This window comes from Pomacea canaliculata, linkage group LG5 (assembly GCF_003073045.1).
Source record: "Pomacea canaliculata isolate SZHN2017 linkage group LG5, ASM307304v1, whole genome shotgun sequence".
NCBI lineage: Eukaryota > Metazoa > Mollusca > Gastropoda > Architaenioglossa > Ampullariidae > Pomacea > Pomacea canaliculata.
This window is the reverse complement of record NC_037594.1, coordinates 3,467,985-3,486,431: the sequence shown is the minus strand read 5'-3', so window position 1 is coordinate 3,486,431 and position 18,447 is coordinate 3,467,985. Positions and strand designations below refer to the sequence as shown.

General features: G+C 38.7%; 2 protein-coding genes across 3 annotated transcripts; both read right to left on the bottom strand.

Moving 5' to 3' along the window:
* Positions 1–795: 795 nt before the first annotated feature.
* LOC112563907 (poly [ADP-ribose] polymerase 14-like) lies at positions 796–9,626 on the bottom strand. Its single transcript, XM_025238379.1, has 15 exons — positions 9,458–9,626; positions 8,038–8,481; positions 7,611–7,645; positions 7,021–7,248; positions 6,919–6,931; positions 6,645–6,859; positions 6,473–6,545; positions 5,621–5,679; positions 5,335–5,380; positions 4,946–5,131; positions 4,500–4,648; positions 3,715–3,913; positions 3,152–3,309; positions 2,761–2,935; positions 796–1,975 (listed from the first exon to the last, which is right to left on the bottom strand). The coding sequence occupies exons 1-15, from the start codon at positions 9,624–9,626 to the stop codon at positions 1,698–1,700; spliced, it is 2,427 nt and encodes an 808-aa protein (XP_025094164.1). The 3' UTR covers positions 796–1,697.
* On the bottom strand, positions 8,044–18,417 carry LOC112564362 (poly [ADP-ribose] polymerase 14-like). Of its 2 annotated transcripts, none has more exons than XM_025239125.1 (10): positions 18,257–18,417; positions 15,866–15,991; positions 14,082–14,311; positions 13,320–13,565; positions 12,847–13,128; positions 12,227–12,460; positions 11,884–12,117; positions 10,123–11,646; positions 9,458–9,626; positions 8,044–8,481 (listed from the first exon to the last, which is right to left on the bottom strand). In XM_025239125.1, exons 4-8 carry the CDS (start codon positions 13,471–13,473, stop codon positions 10,184–10,186), a joined length of 2,367 nt encoding a protein of 788 aa, XP_025094910.1. In that variant the 5' UTR covers positions 13,474–13,565; positions 14,082–14,311; positions 15,866–15,991; positions 18,257–18,417; the 3' UTR covers positions 8,044–8,481; positions 9,458–9,626; positions 10,123–10,183. The 2 variants fall into 2 exon arrangements, with proteins under 2 accessions (XP_025094910.1, XP_025094911.1); XM_025239126.1 differs by having other exon boundaries at positions 10,123–10,318.
* Between the last annotated feature and the right edge of the window lie 30 nt (positions 18,418–18,447).

The following is an 18,447-nucleotide window of genomic DNA, read 5'->3' as shown; positions in this document are numbered from 1 at the left end:
GTTGATCAGCTGACAGTGTCAGTGCCTCTCGACAAGCGTCCGACCCGCCAGGGTTGCTTCAGCTCCTTGTTCCTCCTCCTAAATAATTCCTAAGACATTCAGTAATTCTCTATGTTTACTATTTCCTTCTCGTTCGTGCTGCTCTCAACTGCTTCGATCTCACGCACCGGTAAACTGAGGCAACTGTCTCATCGCTTCACACATCTCTCCACACACCTAATCGTTGGCAAAGCCAAAAATAAAACACAGGAGCAGAATAAAGTAAACAATGAATATGTTCACGTATGTTACTTTGGCGATGCAATGGATTACTCGCTGACTTCTGAACTTGTTCTCTAAACACACACGTCAGCTTCCCTCTGTTGTCATGTCCGCCAGTGTCGTCTGCGTGTTTTTATGTCGCTAGAGTGAACTCCCCTTGACCAATGTTTATTTCTACTTTCACTGATTTTATCTTAATGACAGACACACATACACACCTAGAATGTATTCGTGGCCTGCTAAACAAAAGATAGAAAGTGAGGCTCACATACTCAGGCACGTACTGTCTGTTAAGCTACAAACCAAAACGAATCTCTGGCGTCGCCGTCTGTGGTTATGAGACATCCAAACGGAAAGAAACATCTGGTGGTGATTTATATAGTTATCAGCTGTGTCTTAAAACCTTTTTATTATCTGTGAATAAACGACACATCAAACATATATGAAGTATTCATGGCTCACTCATTCACTCTCACACATCAACACACATATTGTCACACTTAGTTTATTTATATTTTATCATCTTGAATGAGATTTTGAGCGATAGTAATTTTCTGCCTTTTAATAAACGGTGGGCATAAACACAGGTGGGTAAAAAGCCAGTGTAAGTGTTATACAGTCAAGTGTTCGAGTACCTTGGCAGTGAGGTTCTCCTGTACTAAGTTTTGATTTAAATAAACGGCAAAGTGCGCTGTGCGGAAAAGGTGAGCCAGCCTCCCACATGTGACCTACAGGTATTGCACTGTGTGACCTGTAGAGGCGCTGCTACAAGTCGGGGTCACGTGATGTAGGGTAGTCACTTTTCCTGATGTATTCAGACATTTTAATTCAAATTAGCACTCGTCCGTATCACAGATCATTTGGTTTGGAGTAGCAGTACTAGAGACAGTCTAAGACTACTTGTTGAGAACAGCTAACAGCAGGACTGCCACTGTCACTGCCACTGTCACTGCCATTGTTACCTTCTTGTTTATTATTTAGCGTTTGTTCATGACTACACATATAGGAAGATGGTATAAATAAGTCAGCTGATTTTGGAAGCTTGGTGTTTTTGCTGTAACTAATGAATTTAGCAGCTGTTGATGACTTTTTTAATAGCTAATATGATTTTTAGCTTCTAAGGACTGTATTTTTTCTTTCAAATTTTTTTTTCTTTCTTTTAGCTGTGTGTTTCAGGGCTTCTAGAGGGGCAGCAAACGGAAGAAACTGTTGTGTCTGTGTACTTTTCAAAGCTGAGCTTTAAAGAGGACTTTGCCAACATTTAATGGATTACATTAGTAACAAAATGTTTTGTAAAAGAGTTAGCAGCTTATGCACCACAAAATCCAAGTAATGACTGTTGACAGTTACAAAAGAAAAGAGTTCTGTGGACCTCTGACTTTGGCATTAAGGATTTCTTCTATTTTTTCAACAAGGGACTATGATCCCATGGACTATTACCGGAAGGTAATCAGATACTCCGGGTAAGCTTGGGCATCGTGGAAGATGACAAACATGGAAGGGCTGATCGTACTATTGGTGGCAGAGTCATACCTCTCCTCTCCTGCTCGTACAGGGAGGACTTTCATGCCTGAATGCCCTTTTGTGTAGGATCCCGTCAGAACTTTGCACTGATACAGAAATCTTTTTCCAGTGATATCTTTTGGAGAATATGTTGTTTGTAACGAGTAGGAAGCCTCAACGGCGAAATACACGCCATCTCCAAAGCATGTAGCTGCAAACAGAAGAATTTTGTAGTCTTTTGGAAAAGCTTATTTTCTTTAAATTTAGAGGACACCGAAATCAGCCTTTAAAAATAATTATGAAAGTATCAATGGATTCTACAAGCAAACTCAAAATTTATTTAGCAAAGGCCACAAATTGCAAATTGCTTGATGTATCTGTTCTTTTCATGAATTCTACTTAAACACAACACAAAACAACTTTATAAAATCCTTGTTTGGCAAATTGTTGTGTAACAGTAACATTAGAATATCATTTTACATAAAACTACATCAGACTAAAAAGAGAGCAAACTTTCTACATTAAATTCTAGTTCTCCCAATGTTATCATTACTCTGGCGCTTATTTCACAAGTATTGAAAAGTCGCAGACATTCATATTGCCACTAAAAATAGGAAAGCAAAGAATCCAGTAAAACATCAAACAAAAAGTTTACAAAAAGGACACAAAAATAGGAGCAAGTGGTACACAAATATCCTTTCAGGAGCGTGTCCTATCCATGAGTTAATTGTGTATGTGAGTTGCAGCTGGTAACAAAGAATGCCCATCTCTCGTACAAAAGTAAAAGTCAACTAAAAGGTAAAATTAAGTCTTTGCAATTTAATTTTTCTAAAGTCTTCCGTAAGTTTCCTCACTCTCACTGCTGGACTCCGTTGGTCTGTTTGGTTATCCTCACTGGAATAAATTCTGATGAGTTTTAATGACAGAGTGGCTTGAATTAAATGAGAGATATAAACTCGTGTTGAAAGATTTATTGTAAATGTGACAACAACTCACCATTTTTGCCACAGTAGCTGCGGTTGAAGCCATACAGGTTAATGTTCCTGGTGTTATCACCTGATGTTCCATGCCACAATGTCCTTTCCAGCTCTACCGCCCTGTTATCTTTACTCATACGAGCTTTCTTTGCCATGTACTGCTGGTAAAGTTCAGGGTTCTGCACGCGCTGAATCTGTAAAAAAAAATTACAACTACTTGCTTAATATAGAAAAAGGTGAATTGTAAGTAAATATTTCTGGAATTCTCAGATGGGTTTATCATTTTGAGTTTTCGTGTTTATAAATCCATCGTGTGTGTGTGTTTGACGACCATGTGCTATAGCAGGAGGATTGTTTTTCAGTTAAAATTTGGATGTAACTTGAAAAAGATTTGTAATGTCTGCCCATACCTGAAGGACATGTATCGGTCCTCCGCTTGTGCGTAGCATCCCGTCACAAACACTGATATATTCAGGACTCGATTTGTTGAGGGTAACTAGTTTGGTAGTTTCACTCTTTGCATGTAGTTCCCACGTCTCAGGCAGCATGCTCATACTACTGGCAATGTCTGGAACACCATGACACCAGCACGACAGTCGTCGGCATCAGGAGCAGCATCCACACAACGATAGATGGAACACGCAAAAAGCAATGAACTAGACATGCAACAAGAACTGAACGGACAAATGATAAAAACAAAGATCGTAAAAGAGAAAACGTGAAAAATAGTGGGGTTATGGAGGAAAAAATATCTACCAATATACCACATACAACAGAAAATGGATGAGGAAATATGTTTAACCCTGACCTAAGTACAGACGAGGTATAGCACAGTCCAAAGTGTTTGAATGAAACTACTTGTATTAGATTAGTTGTAACAATAATGTTCAGTTAATCAATATTTTATATTTTATAAATTAAATAGTATAGTGTGAACAACAAATTAAAAGATAACCATCAATGGACCCAGTACCTTCAATTATTTCTTTTCTCATGACTTTTAGCTTATTCTCTGGATTATCTCTGGGGTTCACCTCCATCTCTGTGAAATCGACTTCAAATGTACTGCCGCGGTAAAGGTAAACACTTGTCTTCTTGCTTTGATAGGCATGCTCTATCACCATATTATCGCTCTTGTCAAATGATTTTCGCTCAACTCCTGTAGATGTCTCCTGACAGTAGAAAAATTTACAGTAAACAGCCACAAACTTGCAAAAACATTTAATAACACAATAGATAACGGCAGTATTGCAACAAATGAGAAATCATTTTTTCTCTTTTATAGCTATTCTTTCTTAATCAAACTTTTTAGTCACATATCTATTTTACAAGAAACTAAAAGCAGCTGAGCATGGTAATGTTTTACAGGGTGTGCATAGACATGAATGTGTGACCACACCCGCGCTACACTCATCTACCTTTTTCAAAGCAAAACGGACCGATCCACTGTTTACACATTTCTTATCTGCAAACTACACACGGACGATGACAATAGTCAATGTTCAGTGATAGTCTCGTCTCTCGCTAGACTCGCTTATCCATGTCCACCCGCCATTGTGTCTGCTTCCTAGAGATTGAAATGAGAGAAAAGCTTATTTCCTTGTTTACCTTTAAACTGCAAGTATGGTAATCATGACTGCTCTTGTTCTCCCCGCTCAACCAAAGTATTTCGAAGATTTGGGAGAAGAACTTCAACAGCATTTTCTTGAGACATTACATAGAGAATAGATAATAGTCTAGTAGCAGCGACTTCTGTACCTTGATGTAGTACCACTGGACCAAGTTGGCTGTCAGAGTTTCCTGCTTCTTCTGTTCAGCCATGTTCTGGATCCTGAAAATTTCTCTGGTTGCCATATCAACATCTTCTCGCATCCCCTTCAGCTTTACAAAAAAATATCCTTTCGCAGCTCAACATCGTAATGGGAGCAAAAGCTTTCGATTTGTTTGAACTGCAAAACAAAATGTGGTATTCTGTTTCCTTTTTGACAGAATTTTTCTACGGACGTTAGGCAACTGACAACAAACATTTCACAATATAATATAAAAGAAATATTGGGCAAGAACAAGAGAATGTCCTATTAACTCTTTACAGATCATTCGATTCTAGTAAAAAAAAGTCACACTAACTTACAAGCGTCGTCGTCGTCTTCATTCCTTTTCAAAGTACATCGTGTAATGATAAATTCTAAATAACATCTTTCTACATTTCCTAGTTACCTCTTCATCGGACAGTTTGTTCATGTGCTCTACTGACTTGGTAATGAACTTTCCATTCACGAAAATCGTAAATTCTTTCATAATATTTGCTACTCTTTTACTGTCAGCTGCATAGATGTACAGTGTCACAGCCTCGGGTATCGGTTGTTTCCGAGCAGCAACCTTTGACTTTTCTGAAAAAAATTCATTATGAATCTTTTCAGACATTTGCTGGTGTGTACAGTATAGAAATTTGTCGTCGTAATGCCAGTCAAATTTTAAGCAGAAACAAAGTCTTGGTGTTGGCATATGTATAATAAAACGAAAAGATACACAAGCTTTTACACTTTCGCCTCTCACATTCGTAAAACACATCATTCAAACTTTTACAACTTACCCGAACCCTTGGGAGGAGCTGTTTCAAGAGAATCCCATACTTCGTCCTGGAGTTTGACAGCAAAGAAATAAACTCATCATTTGTTAGGAGTTTCTGACATTACACATACATTATAAAAACCTCTTATGCCTCTATACTTGAAAAAAAGGAAACCCATATCTTTGTGAAAAGTAAATTATTTTTAATTGATATTTGCGACAATTACTTCAGCAAAGGCACTTTTCATATTTTGTCTTGTGAATGATACAAATTATATCAATCATATCAAATACATTGAAAGAAGTACCTCTGAGCAATCAGTTGTATCCTCATCAGACTGGTCACCACAGAAAGCATCTGGAATACCTATTGATGAACGCAAAGTATGTAAAGTACATGTCTGCTGCATCATGTTTGTTAGAATGACTGTCACAAAGTTTTCTTTCGAGACTTTTTACCTGAAATTTATTTTGATTGGTAGTGTGGTTAAAAAAATAATTCTCTGTGATTCTTAGCAAGTAAATTTTGTGCGGGACTAAGATCTGACAGACAATTACCAGCGACATGTCAGTGTAGAGAGGTTGTAGCAATTTTAAAAGAAATGAAAAATTACACGAAGAGCTCAAATAATGACTGAGCAGCTAAACTGGAGGCTCTGAGAAAACGTGCCAAGAGAAATTTGTAAATACTTATGTGTATTTTATTGTTAGTCTTAAACAGCATTTATGTCCACAGATGTCTTGCATATTGCTGTCCATGAAATTGTAGGTCAACGAAAATGGGGACAGTCAAGTGGTTGGCCGTATTCAGTATGTGCCAGGACTTATCCCTTTGAAAGTGAACACATTAGTCACCAGGAAACAGATCTTCTGCGAGACTGGATTTGTAGTTTTATGAAAATCCACAAACTGGCCAAAGTAGGAAAAAATAAAGAAACAGTTTCAAGGGGTGTTTCACTCACAATATTAACAATGTTATTAAGTAGAAAATATACTATTTACAAAGTTTCTAGACTTATCTAGAGTAGGGGTGAACAGATAAAACGCAGATTTTCGGGAGAGAAGGCAGTGTTGCTACAAGCAGTTAGAGGTGTGGCTACTAACCCCAGCCTACTGGATACCACCAGTTTATAAAAGTAGTTATGGGATTTAAACTTCACTTGTTTCAATTTTTTGGGGGAGAATGTTTTCGATTTCTTCACCAGCCATTCTCTTCTGTTCCGTGCGGAAAGCCTAAACAACAGAAAAGAAGTAGCATCATCCTCAATCATCAATCTTAATCATCGTCATCATCGTCATAATTCTTTCTTTGAAAAAGGTTGTGACATTTACCTGCATTGTTTCTGGGTCCTTGAAAAGCACAACCCGCACTTCTTTCAAACTTGTGTTGGGAAACTTCTGTGGAAATCGGCTGACAGTGGTGAGCATAGTGCGGGCCACCACATCGCGAGGAAAGCCAAGGTTTCCTGTACCCAGAGCAGGGATGGCGATGGTGGAGAACTGGTGGATGCTGGCCTCTTTCAGACACATTTCAACTGAGACTCCAGCTGCTGATATAAATCGTAAATAATAATAATTATAGAACCACATATACAAGTTAATTTGCCTTCTGTTAAAATCTGTTAATACAATAAGCTTTTAAAATTATTATTAGATGTTTTTGCTAAGACATACACTTTCTTAATTACACTTTTTAAAAGTAAGAAACCTGTGCGGCTTTGTCAGGGGTCCAATGGCTGAGAGCAAGGTGCAATATTGTCTTGCAGGCAAGGTTGTGTCCCCCAGTACATGCCATATCTCCTTCAGCAATGCCCTTAGGGTATTTCAAATGGCATTCTTTCTGAAGATCAGGACCGGCAGCAGTTGCAATGGATGAAGAAATGGCACCTTTATTCAGACTCAAGCTGGCAGCTGCCGAGTTTACAATGACATCGACCTGCGAGATATACCTACAATGTAGTCACATAAATTATCACGATATTAAATGTCTAAAATTACCTAATTTAAAACGATGAAAAGTAGAAAGAAATGAAACAGTGATATAAAGGACAGTTGGTTTCTTGTTTTGCTGCTTCTGTTTATTGTGCAGAATAATATATGTAGCATCGTTATTTTTGTTAAACCTTCAACATCAGTAACACTTCGCTTACATAGTACTCTTTTTCTAGTATATATTTCGTTTTTAATCTTAAATATTTTTTCTCCTTTTTCATACACACACTACTCATATAGATTCCTCTTTTAAAAGTTTCCAGCAAGTTATGAACGACTATCTTTTAAAGCTATTTTTCTTGTTACCTCTTGCATTGCAATTCGCTGGATGCTCTTCAACTCTATAGAAAGTATATAAAAATAAAGAAACCTTAAGTTTGACATACTAGACCAGTGGTTCTCAAAGTTTTTCGGGACCGCGGACCACTTTACTTAAGTAAAAGCTATGAAGTAAAAAGTATTATTTCAAATTGCAGTTAACATAAAACTACTCCTTATTTGTAATTAAAATGTTAATGTGAGGAATGCATAACTTTAAACATCACTTTGCTGACATATGACGACTGTCAGTCGCGGACCACCTGACTTATGCCCACGGACCACTAGTGGTCCGCGGACCACACTTTGAGAACCACTGTACTAGACAATAGCTAAACATAACGAAATAATCTCATTTTCCTAATTTTTATGCTACAAATTCGAAATCTCTAAGGCAATATTCTCATAATCTTACCTGCATCCCGTGTCGCGGTGGTTGGCACCTTGTGATAAGAGGCCATAGTCAGAGCCAACTGGAAACTTTTTACAGTATTTTGCAAAATATCGCAAAGTAGAACATTCCTGATGCTGCTGTTGGGATTGGTATCAAAGAAAAGCTGAACAGCCTCCACAATAACACGAGTGGCCTCTTCAACAGGGTAGCCAAAAACTCCGGAACTGATGGCTGGGAGGGCAATGGAGGTGTAGTCCAGGTCAGAGGCAGTCTTCAGACACTGTAACACTGTAGCCTGCAGACATTGCTCCTCGCCTTTGTTGCCTCCCTTATACCGAGGCCCAACTGCATGGATGATGGACTTGCAGGGAAGCTTTCCTGGGCCTGACACCAGCACATCTCCTTCAGACAGCTTGCCTCTGGCTTTGAGAATATTGTAGCACTCGCTCTGTATCTCTTGACCTCCTGCAAGACACACGTACGTGCAACCAACCAAAACACGTAAGTGGAACCGTTATGAGAATTTAATGAACAAAGACTTAAGGAAATATAAAAAAAACTTTAAAGATATATAAAAACATAATTTTTGTAATCTATTTTAGCAGTTACTCCTTGATGTCGAAAGATATATAATCTTTCGTTAAATTAATGTTTTGCATTATTTAGTTACAATAGATAACTCAAATCAGATTGGGCACAAAAATACAAAAATATGATTTATTTTTATTCATAAACCTATATTCAAAACAAAAGCAAACAATAAAATCAATATAATTAAGTCTATTAAAACGAAACTGAATAAAAATAAGGGCGATACAAATATGGCATTCTTTGATTGCCGTATAAAAAACTTGATTGATATCAGTGGCTGCTTTAAATAACTATAGGTGTTCCTAGTTGTTTCCCTTTCATCTTATTGTGAATACTGCTTCACTCTCCTGTGCATTTGCTTCTGAAATGTGTTCTGTTTTGTAACAAGAAACATAATTTGACTGATATCCTTTACTCTTCATTGTCAGTTGAAGAGTGAAAGAAGCAAATCTGTTTAAATCGCAAAGCCTATGTGTGCAACTTGTATAGTTAATGAACTGCTGTAATCTTTCTTTTCTCGGAATAAAAGACTCATGGAGAAAATATAAAACACAAGAAGAGAAAATCTCAAAAAAAGAAAAGCATGGTAAAAAAAGTATTGCTCTTTATTGGCTTGTCACATGTAAATTTGTTCGTTGACTATTTCTTTAGTCTCATGAGGTTAAATCTTAAATGGAAATAATTTATACTTTAAAACAATAACCACATGCACACACACGAAAAACAGGAATATAAGTATATGCACGATGTCTTGTTTACGTCTGCACATGTCGACCACAGCCTGCGGTTTTTGTTTTGTTTTTTGTTTGTTTGTTTGTTTGTTTGTTTGTTTTTAGGCAAAGAATTTTACCTCTGGAAACAATCCTCTTGGCCACTCCACCGATGTGTTGCATGTTTTCGTTGGCTGCATTCACAATGGCGTCGACTTCCAATGTCGTGATGTCTTCTGCCACAGCAGACACGGTGTGGTTACCCCCTACCACAACTTCATGCTCGCCTGGCTCATTTGTGGAGATCATCTGAAGAAACAAGACCTTTGAATGTTTTAATTGAAAAGAAATGTACAGTTGTCTATTTATCAGCATTAATACCTGGCTAATGGACCTAAGTTTATGCGTATTTCTGATGATTTTATTTCCAGTTTTCTGTACATTGGCACTCTGCAAGAGGCCTTACTTTTATTTTATTACTATTAAGATACTATTAAGTCTTTAGTATCCCCCAAAATGGTTGATAAATACGCTTTGTATTTTGATTTATAGTCATAGTGTGTACTTAAGATTTTAGTATCATTGTCATCGTTATCGTCAAGATTATCCTAACTACATCTATATTTTTAATCGTCATAAAGGCCTCGCCAGCCCCAAACACTTTTAACAATGATATAAATGGAAAGTGGTGAACAGAGAACTAAAGAATAGCATGCTATGTGGCGTGAGATTACAATCACAATTAAAAGTTTACGAAACAGGACAGCTGACTCTAAACATTCACACATACACGTGTATATCTTACCTGCAAACCGTTCTTTTCTGGAAAAAGTGATATCACACATCGATGCCAACACGCAAACGCGTCAAGCCCTCCATGTTTTTAAGACGAGTAAGGTACAGGATGTCTTCTTTTCTGTTGACGACCTTCTCGGAACATGTAATTGAAGCCTCCAGTTTTTCCAGCTCCTCTCTTGCCATTTTAGCCCTCTGCTGGTTCCCTGCACATTAATTTCTTTTTTATTGTTTTCCAGTGTAATTTGAACTTTCTGTTTCGATAGCCTGTTCGTCAGCTCTGAAAATTTTTCCATCCAAATGATCTCCATGAACTTGTGCCGGGTATGAGAAAAGCGAAAGCTAGTTGAATAGACTGTGTGTTCCGAAATAAATTCTATAAGCCTCCTCTTCACAGTTGGCATTATTTTCTGTAAAGATGTGATGTGTATTGAGTTGTCATCTGTCTGGATTCTAAGGACGCCATGATTTTTCTTCAAAAGGCTCGCTTCCAGGCTTTTCCATCCATGCGTAGTCAGCACGACGAGAGACAATTCGTTCAAATGAAGGACGTCATCTATAACAGAGGTGTCGATAATATGGACTGCTTGTGGAAGTTCAGATTTGTTCAGACAATAGACAGTAATCACTCCTTTATCTGTATGCTCCCATGTGGCCTTGAGACCTGCTGCTTGGAGGTCTTTGCCAATGGCATCTCGTGATTCTTCGCTGCTCAGAATCTGACACTTGCTTTCTTCCAAACTTTCCACCTTCTGTGATGCAGTCTCGCGAAGTGCGCGAAACATTTTAACTTGCACCTCCAATATTTCCTCCTGAAGTCCACGGAAATAAATCTCACCCTTCTGGGGTCTTATGTCCACTACTAGGCCTCCAGGCTGCTCATCTTGTGTAAACAGGGGCAATAACTGCAGGAGATCGAGTTCAAATTTCTGAAGAGCTTCAGACTGCACCACCTCACGCTCCTTGCGGTCCACATCGCTCTGGATGGCTTGATTCATAGAGCAGATTTGCTGAAAAACCTCTTCTGTGCTTCTTTTTCTGCCCATCACCAAATAGGTATGTTCCTCGTCTAGTGATGATACCAGAGCGCCGGTTTGGAATGAGGTTGAAGCCTTTTCCACTGCCAGCTTCAACGTCGGCCATATTTCCGGTGTTACATCGAGTCTTCTCAGACTGACTGTCTCAAAACATGTGTTTAATGTTTGCTTCACATCGTCGCTCCACGTTCGAAGCAAGGCTCGAACTCCTGGAGTCGATTTTGCGACAGTGCACTCGGTCGTTAGAACGTCCTCTGCGACTTTTGCACGTGCATGAACACCTGCGAGGTGTTGGTTGAACAGCTTGAGTGTCGCCCCGCACCGTTCAACGAAGCAAACTTTTCTGTTTTCTTTGCTCGTTACTATCAAGGGCTCCGGGAGGAGGAAGGCAAAGGGGTCTGGGCTTCCTCCTGATGGACCTAGGCACTCTAAATATAGCCTGACCTTGATCTCTTTCCCTGCTATCCTGTGCTTCGTCCTCACCAGCCCTTCAATCACTTAAATATACCACAACAACATTTTATAAAAATTACCTACCATTACTTATTGATTGATTAACGTTTGTGAACTTCATATCAAGGAAAATTAAAAAATTCAGAAAATGACTTGCCAGCTTTTTCTTTTCTGTCCAAAATTGTGATAACCATCTTCTTCTGTATGTATGACGATGAGTTACGTTTGAAAAATACATTACTACTATATAGTAATGTTAGTCATATTACGAAGATAAGTACCTTTGGAGTCTTCAAAAAAGACCAAACAGTTGCTGTTTGCGGTTGTTCGCTTTACACGGAGCACTGTGCTTCCATTTGCCCGTGGACTTTCAAAATACTGAGCCACTTCGTCGTCAGTCGTGACTGGACTGAGGTTCTCCACTAGGATGCAGTTCGACACTGGCACCCTGCAGACCTGAGGATGTCTTCCATCAAGAGTTTTTCTTGAGCATTTGTCTTTTATTCTCTGAACGTCTGCAAGAATTAAGTCATGGACATTCAATCTTTGGACACTACCACACATATTTTTAAAAGTTGTTTAAAACAATGAGGACACTTAGAAACATTTTTGAAAGCTACTTGCCTGCCTTTTCTTGAAATATTACGAGAACAACTCCTTGGTCATCGCTGTAGATGAGCTGCAGCCTCTCTGTGCCACTGACATTTTCCACATATGTCAAGAGATGTTCTTTAGTGGTGACTTCAGCGACATTTTTAAACAGTAGTTTGTTCGAATCGTAGGGGGGCTCTTTTGAAAAATTCACCTCTGATTTCTGGCCTTTGATCCTGTTTGTATGTTCTGCCACACGCTTAGCCACTGATAATAATAATCATCATCATCATTCATCATCATCATCATCATCATCAGCAGCAGCAGCAGCAGCAGCAGCAGCAGCAGCAGCAGCAGCAGCAGCAAACAGTCGTCGTCGTCAGAATATTCGTTCTACTTGTTATAGACATTCTAATACTAAAACTGAAGAATTTTTTATCTCTTTATTTTACTCAGTTATTTGCTGATATCAGCAGACAGATAAAGGCAATAACACATGAATATGGTGAATACACGGACACAGAGCACACACACACACACAGTTCTTCGTAAGCAATTGACGTTTATTCCATTTCTTACTTTAAATTAACATTGGTTATACCAGCTTGATGACACAGAGAACTAGAGGACTAAATTTACTGTGTAAGTCAAACCTTCAGTAGTATCGAATGTGACCAGTAGTTTTCCGTTCTCTTTGTCCAGGGCGAAGTCCTCCACCTTGCCACCGTACTTGTGCCCGCAGTGCTGGAAGTAACTGAGGTACTCGTCTTCTGTTTTCAAATGTTGACCATTTGTCACCTCCAAAGTCTTCAAACAGTCGTCAAAGTCTTGATCTAACAAACGTGTTACATTTGTCGTCTGCTCCAAACTGGCGAGCCTAACCTCTAGCTCACGATCTTCTACTTTATGTCGTCTGCTGCACACTGTTTCCGCAACTGTGCGAACAGAAATATATTTGAAAAACAAGTTATAGACATACATCAAATTTCAAGATAATCTTTATCATTTTGAGCTCCATTTCCATTTATATTTTTATAAAATATGATAATATTTTTTATTGTGATTATATGAACATCTTCAACGTCATCAGCATAGACTTTCATTATAAAGTAGGTTTTAAACATACCAGCAGCATCCTCAAAGGTGATGAACAGCTTGTCATGATGTTTGTCTACACTCACACTATTGATAGCTCCACCGCCATTGATTGGATTTTCGAAGTAAAGGATATACATGCCCTTGAACTCCAGGTCACATCCGCTAATACCAACAGTTCTCATGCCCACCGGGCCAGGAATTCCTCTCGGGGCAAGACTGACCTCCACATCCCCTCCGTCTATCACATGAAGAGATGAAGCAGCTCTCCTTGCCACTAGACACAATGGTATTAAAGAAACACGCCGACAATCAATATGACGCACATAAAGAGGTAAATATTGTTTGTACGCAATTAGCTTATAGAACAAATATTCTCACAATGGTCTCACAGTGTAAACGAAACCATGACCAACTCTGACGTGCGTTGATGACCTCTCTCTGTGAATGTTAATGTTTGTAGCCGTTTCTCTCGAAATGGAAGGGGTGTGTTAACACGAATTAGGGGAAACAGCATATTTCACTGATTTTGAACCGATCTCTAGAAAAAAATTCACCCGACAAGTTCTTTAAGTACTTCACAAATGTGGTGTTTTAATAATTTTAGTTTATCTCTTTCATCACTCACTATCGAGTGTAAAATTGAAGGACTAGGCTGCAGGGTTGCTACTCAAATCCTTCCTATACCTGAAAGTATTCATTTTATCCCGTTTGGAACGACGCTATGAACACTTTCACGTATGAAAAAAGATACGATTATTCAAACAGCCCAGCACACATCATTAGTTGTTACCTTTTGCATCTTTGAATTTGATATACAATATCTGTTCACCATTGTCCCATTTGGATTCTTCAATAGGACCACCACCTTTGTCTGGGTTCTGAAAGAAGTATTTACACTTTGCAGCAGTCAATGCATTTGTGACTCCTCTAATTTTTATCGTGTCAGTCGTTGGCTCTTCATCATTATCGCTCAGAGTCTGAGCTTTCTGTGGGATCCTCTTCCAGCCAATTTCTGTAAAGCTGAAACAATTTGCGGAGGTCTGAGAATTTAGCTTATTTTAATTGTTATACTTCAGGTTTGACTACACATGTGTATAGTTACAAAAGAGTAACAAGCATGAATAGAATATTCCTATATAAATTATTCAATGTCATACAGAGACAATTTCGTTTAATGTACAAATTATAAAACATTTGATACTTAATAAAAAGAACTAATAAACGTTTTATTATGGCCTGTGTACTACAAAAGAAAGGAAGGTATACCACAATATTTATTATTTTTAATTTTTTATCATTATTGTCATGAGTCAGCACAGAAATCGGCTTTAAATTATATCTACACATATTGAATCAGACTTAAAATGATAATCAAATAAACATTTTAATGTGAAAGCTTTTTAGAAATTATACTAGTAAAATTATCTCATTATTTAGCACGCTTTGAAAAAAAATATGTATCAAGCTGTCACGGACCGTCCGCAGACACGCGCATTCTTTCCACAAACAAATATAACCAGATCGCTTGAGGGTGGGCGTCCCTCCTTAGATGCACCAATAATTATTGGGTACAAACAAATAACTAAAACAATGTATCAATAATCAGTGAACCACTCCCTCTTTCGTCATACAAGATATAATACCAGTATAGTACATCAATAATCCACGCACTGACAGAGACAACAATAAAGCTGTTTCACACAAATAATGTCACTTGAAAGGTATTCAGTTGTCTCCGATGCTGTATTTCCTTGACGAAATATATACGTTATTATAACTTAGTTACCACAACCCTCCCCAGTCCTCTGGTCTTATGGGTAAACACTACTTTTCTTTCCTATAATTCGATTTATCATATAAACGAGTGTTCCACAATACCCAAAGGTCGCTGGCAGAAAGTCTCTGTCCTGCGCATGTGTTTGCCTCCCAGGTGGTTGGCAGGATGAGGGTAGGTGAGTTGGAGGCTGAGAGAAGCCTTCCCTCCACCGGCAGTTTAAACTCGGGCTGCTGTGGTACTCTCCCTTCCGGATGACGGATGGTGGTTGGTGCGCAAGCGTAAAGAAAGGCAGTGTAGCCTACCCCCCTTGCTCTCCCCCGTATTGCATCCACAGTAGTACGTTCACAGAGATAGTACATCCACAAAGTACATCTCCCGTAATACATACACAGTCTTACGTCCACAAGGATCGCAGCAGCAGTGAGTTGGTGCAGAAAAACCACAAATCCACCAAATTGTGTTCCGCTGTTTTCTTGCCGCCTGCCGTTCTTCCTAACGTTATTCTCCTTCAATTTTGTCGTCACGTTATTTTGACGTCACAACTTATGTCATTTGCTCAAGGACTTCCCACTACCCTAGATCAGGTCAACCACGGTTGTCTACCTTCCCGCCATACCCCGTCTACTATGTACTTATCCGTTCCACAAGCATTAGAGTTGTTTTGCAACTGTTACAAAGATTATCAATTGTCATTCATCAGCTGGAATAGCCGCCGTCAAAACGTAGGCGACAAGAATATTGTAGCTAAAGCATGTGTGTAAAGCATAAGATAGTAAAACACGTGTATAAGATTTTACCTTTTGTCAAAGTCTTCTTGGACCTTTTAGAGTAAGCATGCATAGACATCTTTTGACCCTGCTTCTTTCCGCTGTTGTCACTGGCTTGTAGTTTTGTCGGTGTTTCAGCAATGGTTGTCACATTGTCTGTGGTCACAGAGACAGGAACAGAATTCATTGAATGAGTTGATAGATTTGTGAAGACTAGCTTTATATTTATTTGAAATCGCTAACACCACTGGCATCATAATATACCCATTATTTCTTTCTCTCATTTTTTCCCCACTCTCTCTTTCTTGCCGTTTCCTTGTTTCCTTATTTTTTATTGAAGGAAGGGTGGTCTTTTCATCGATCTGTAAATAATTATATATTCTTGCTTTTAATTTTTTCTCTGTTGCAATTAATGTGGCAAGCATAGATTTTTTTCTTACTATCTCTTTACTAAGCAGAAGTCATTTTCCCTTTTCAAACTGATTCAAAATAATAGGTAAAACATATAAAGCATATGACAAACCATTCTGGAAGAGACCTTGAGCAGTCGACAGTCTGTCAATATTGTATCCAGGCGAGTAATTGTGCCAGGCAGGATATAAGGCTAGTGATGAGTGTACAACTGACTCGACTGCATTTCTACACACTGACTGGGTAAAAAGAAAGCAGGCGGAGGCATACAGGTCACGTGATTTTTCGTGACGGGAGTACCTGGCGGATTCCTACCTGCCGGAAACATCTCTTTGTCTGGTGAGCTTAAGACAATTTGTTCTCTATGATCAATATTTTGTGCTGTTACATAACAGCTCTTTGAAATGTTGCAGTCAATGGTATTTGTCTTGGAACTGTGAGACATACAAGACATGTGGTGTAACACTATTGTATTTGACTGTTTAGATATACAGGGGTGGATAAGACAGGAGACAAATATCTTGTTAAATCTAATGTCTACATTATTATAGTTTTCCCGCCTATTGGCCTTTTTTAATCTGGTTTTCTGTGATTCGGTCTGATTTTACAGCATCCAGTCTTTCCTATCGTTTATGTAAATTGAATTTCATCACCTTCCTGGCAGACTCTCAGGGTGGGAGAGGAATGGGCTATAACAGAAGCACTCAGCAGGAGGTCTTGTATCCAGTTGATAAGAAGCTAAACAATATTGACAAAATCTTGGCAGACCTGCAAGTTAAATTATTAGGGTGAAGCGATAAGTGGCGAGTGTGTGTTACACGAGTGTAGTGTGCTGTATAAAGTAGTCAAGATAATTAGTGCTCACGATATCTGGACTAGGGATAGAGGAGTAACGGGATACTTAGGGAACGGCCATATCTAAAATTGTATCATAATGTAAATTGTGTGAAATACTCTCGATTTTTAATAACTTCCTTTATCACACTAAACTGCCTTATGTTGTTGATTGGGGAAGGGCACTGGGGACTCGGAGTCAATCACAGCAATTTATTGTAAGTGTGCGAGTACACTTGTCGGCGTGAGTTGGTAGAGGTGTCGAGAGTGTGGTTAGCCCGAGGCAGTGGCAATCGCAACCTGCGACCATCTTCACGTGCTCATTCCCCGGAGATCACGACAGATATACGACAAGTTTTGTAGATGATGATGATGATGATGATGATGATGATGATGATGATGATGATGATGATGTGCCATGGAAAGTGTTTTAATACTACCTTAAAGACACTTACTGGATCGCCTTTTGATCTTGTTGTAGGGATAAAAAAATAATCAAATGTCAGGAAAGAGGAACAATAGCCATTGATGTCATAAACTGTTCGCCGAGACAACAGTTTGTATTGCATGGACCTGTGAGTGTGTGTGTGATTGTACTAGTGATTGCATACGGTAGTGGTGAGGAATCTTTTTCATCCTTCAAGGGCCATTTTTAAAATATTTATAACATCATTTGTGAGCCTTACAAAATCATCAACTGAAAAATTAACCTTCTATATTTGGCCAATCATTTGTTTCACTGCATCAAATATTCTAAATATTATTCGTATTTAGTATCTTTGACTCTATCATGTTAACACTTAACGCTTTTGCAGCCTGGAAATTCCCAGCCTGCCTAGTGCAGACGACCTTCTGAGTCATCAAAGCTCATCCCGACTCATATGATGATTTTCCCTTTTGTTGATGAATGTGTATTTTTTTTTTTAATTTTAGCACCAAATTCTTACAACGATGGATGCTGAGCAGAGGTGCTACACATCGGACACAAAAACTGAACTTCCAGGCACACTCGAAAGTGTAACTTTTCTTCTCACTACAATTATTATGAGCAGAGTGAAGAACGTGAGCGGAGTCTCTTTCTACTACACACACCAACTCACATGACTCTCTCTCACACACACACAGAGCCATGTTGGAAATACACAGAGCAGCATTATTTACATTATTTACACTCACCGCTTTCCAGGTGACAAGCAGACAGCTTCCGGTATCTGATTAGATCACGTGAACATCACAGTACTCTCAACATTCGATGAATGAGCGAGCAGTCGTGGTTGTGTTGAAATATCTAATCTTTGTCCGACCAGTCGAACTCCGAGTGGTTCAAGGAAAAATAACTGAGCCACATTTTCGGGAATTGTCTACTT

Coding starts and splice junctions, on each gene's coding strand:
- LOC112563907 (XM_025238379.1), bottom strand. CDS start 9,626: ATGATCTCCACAAATGAGCCAGGCGAGCATGAAGTTGTGGTAGGGGGT. Junction 7,249..7,610: donor AGCGAATTGCAATGCAAGAG/GTAACAAGAAAA, acceptor TATATCTCGCAG/GTCGATGTCATTGTAAACTC. Junction 2,936..3,151: donor GACCGATACATGTCCTTCAG/GTATGGGCAGAC, acceptor TTTTTTTTACAG/ATTCAGCGCGTGCAGAACCC.
- LOC112564362 (XM_025239125.1), bottom strand. CDS start 13,473: ATGAGAACTGTTGGTATTAGCGGATGTGACCTGGAGTTCAAGGGCATG. Junction 13,129..13,319: donor CACCTTTGAGGATGCTGCTG/GTATGTTTAAAA, acceptor CTGTTCGCACAG/TTGCGGAAACAGTGTGCAGC. Junction 12,461..12,846: donor CACATTCGATACTACTGAAG/GTTTGACTTACA, acceptor TATTATTATCAG/TGGCTAAGCGTGTGGCAGAA.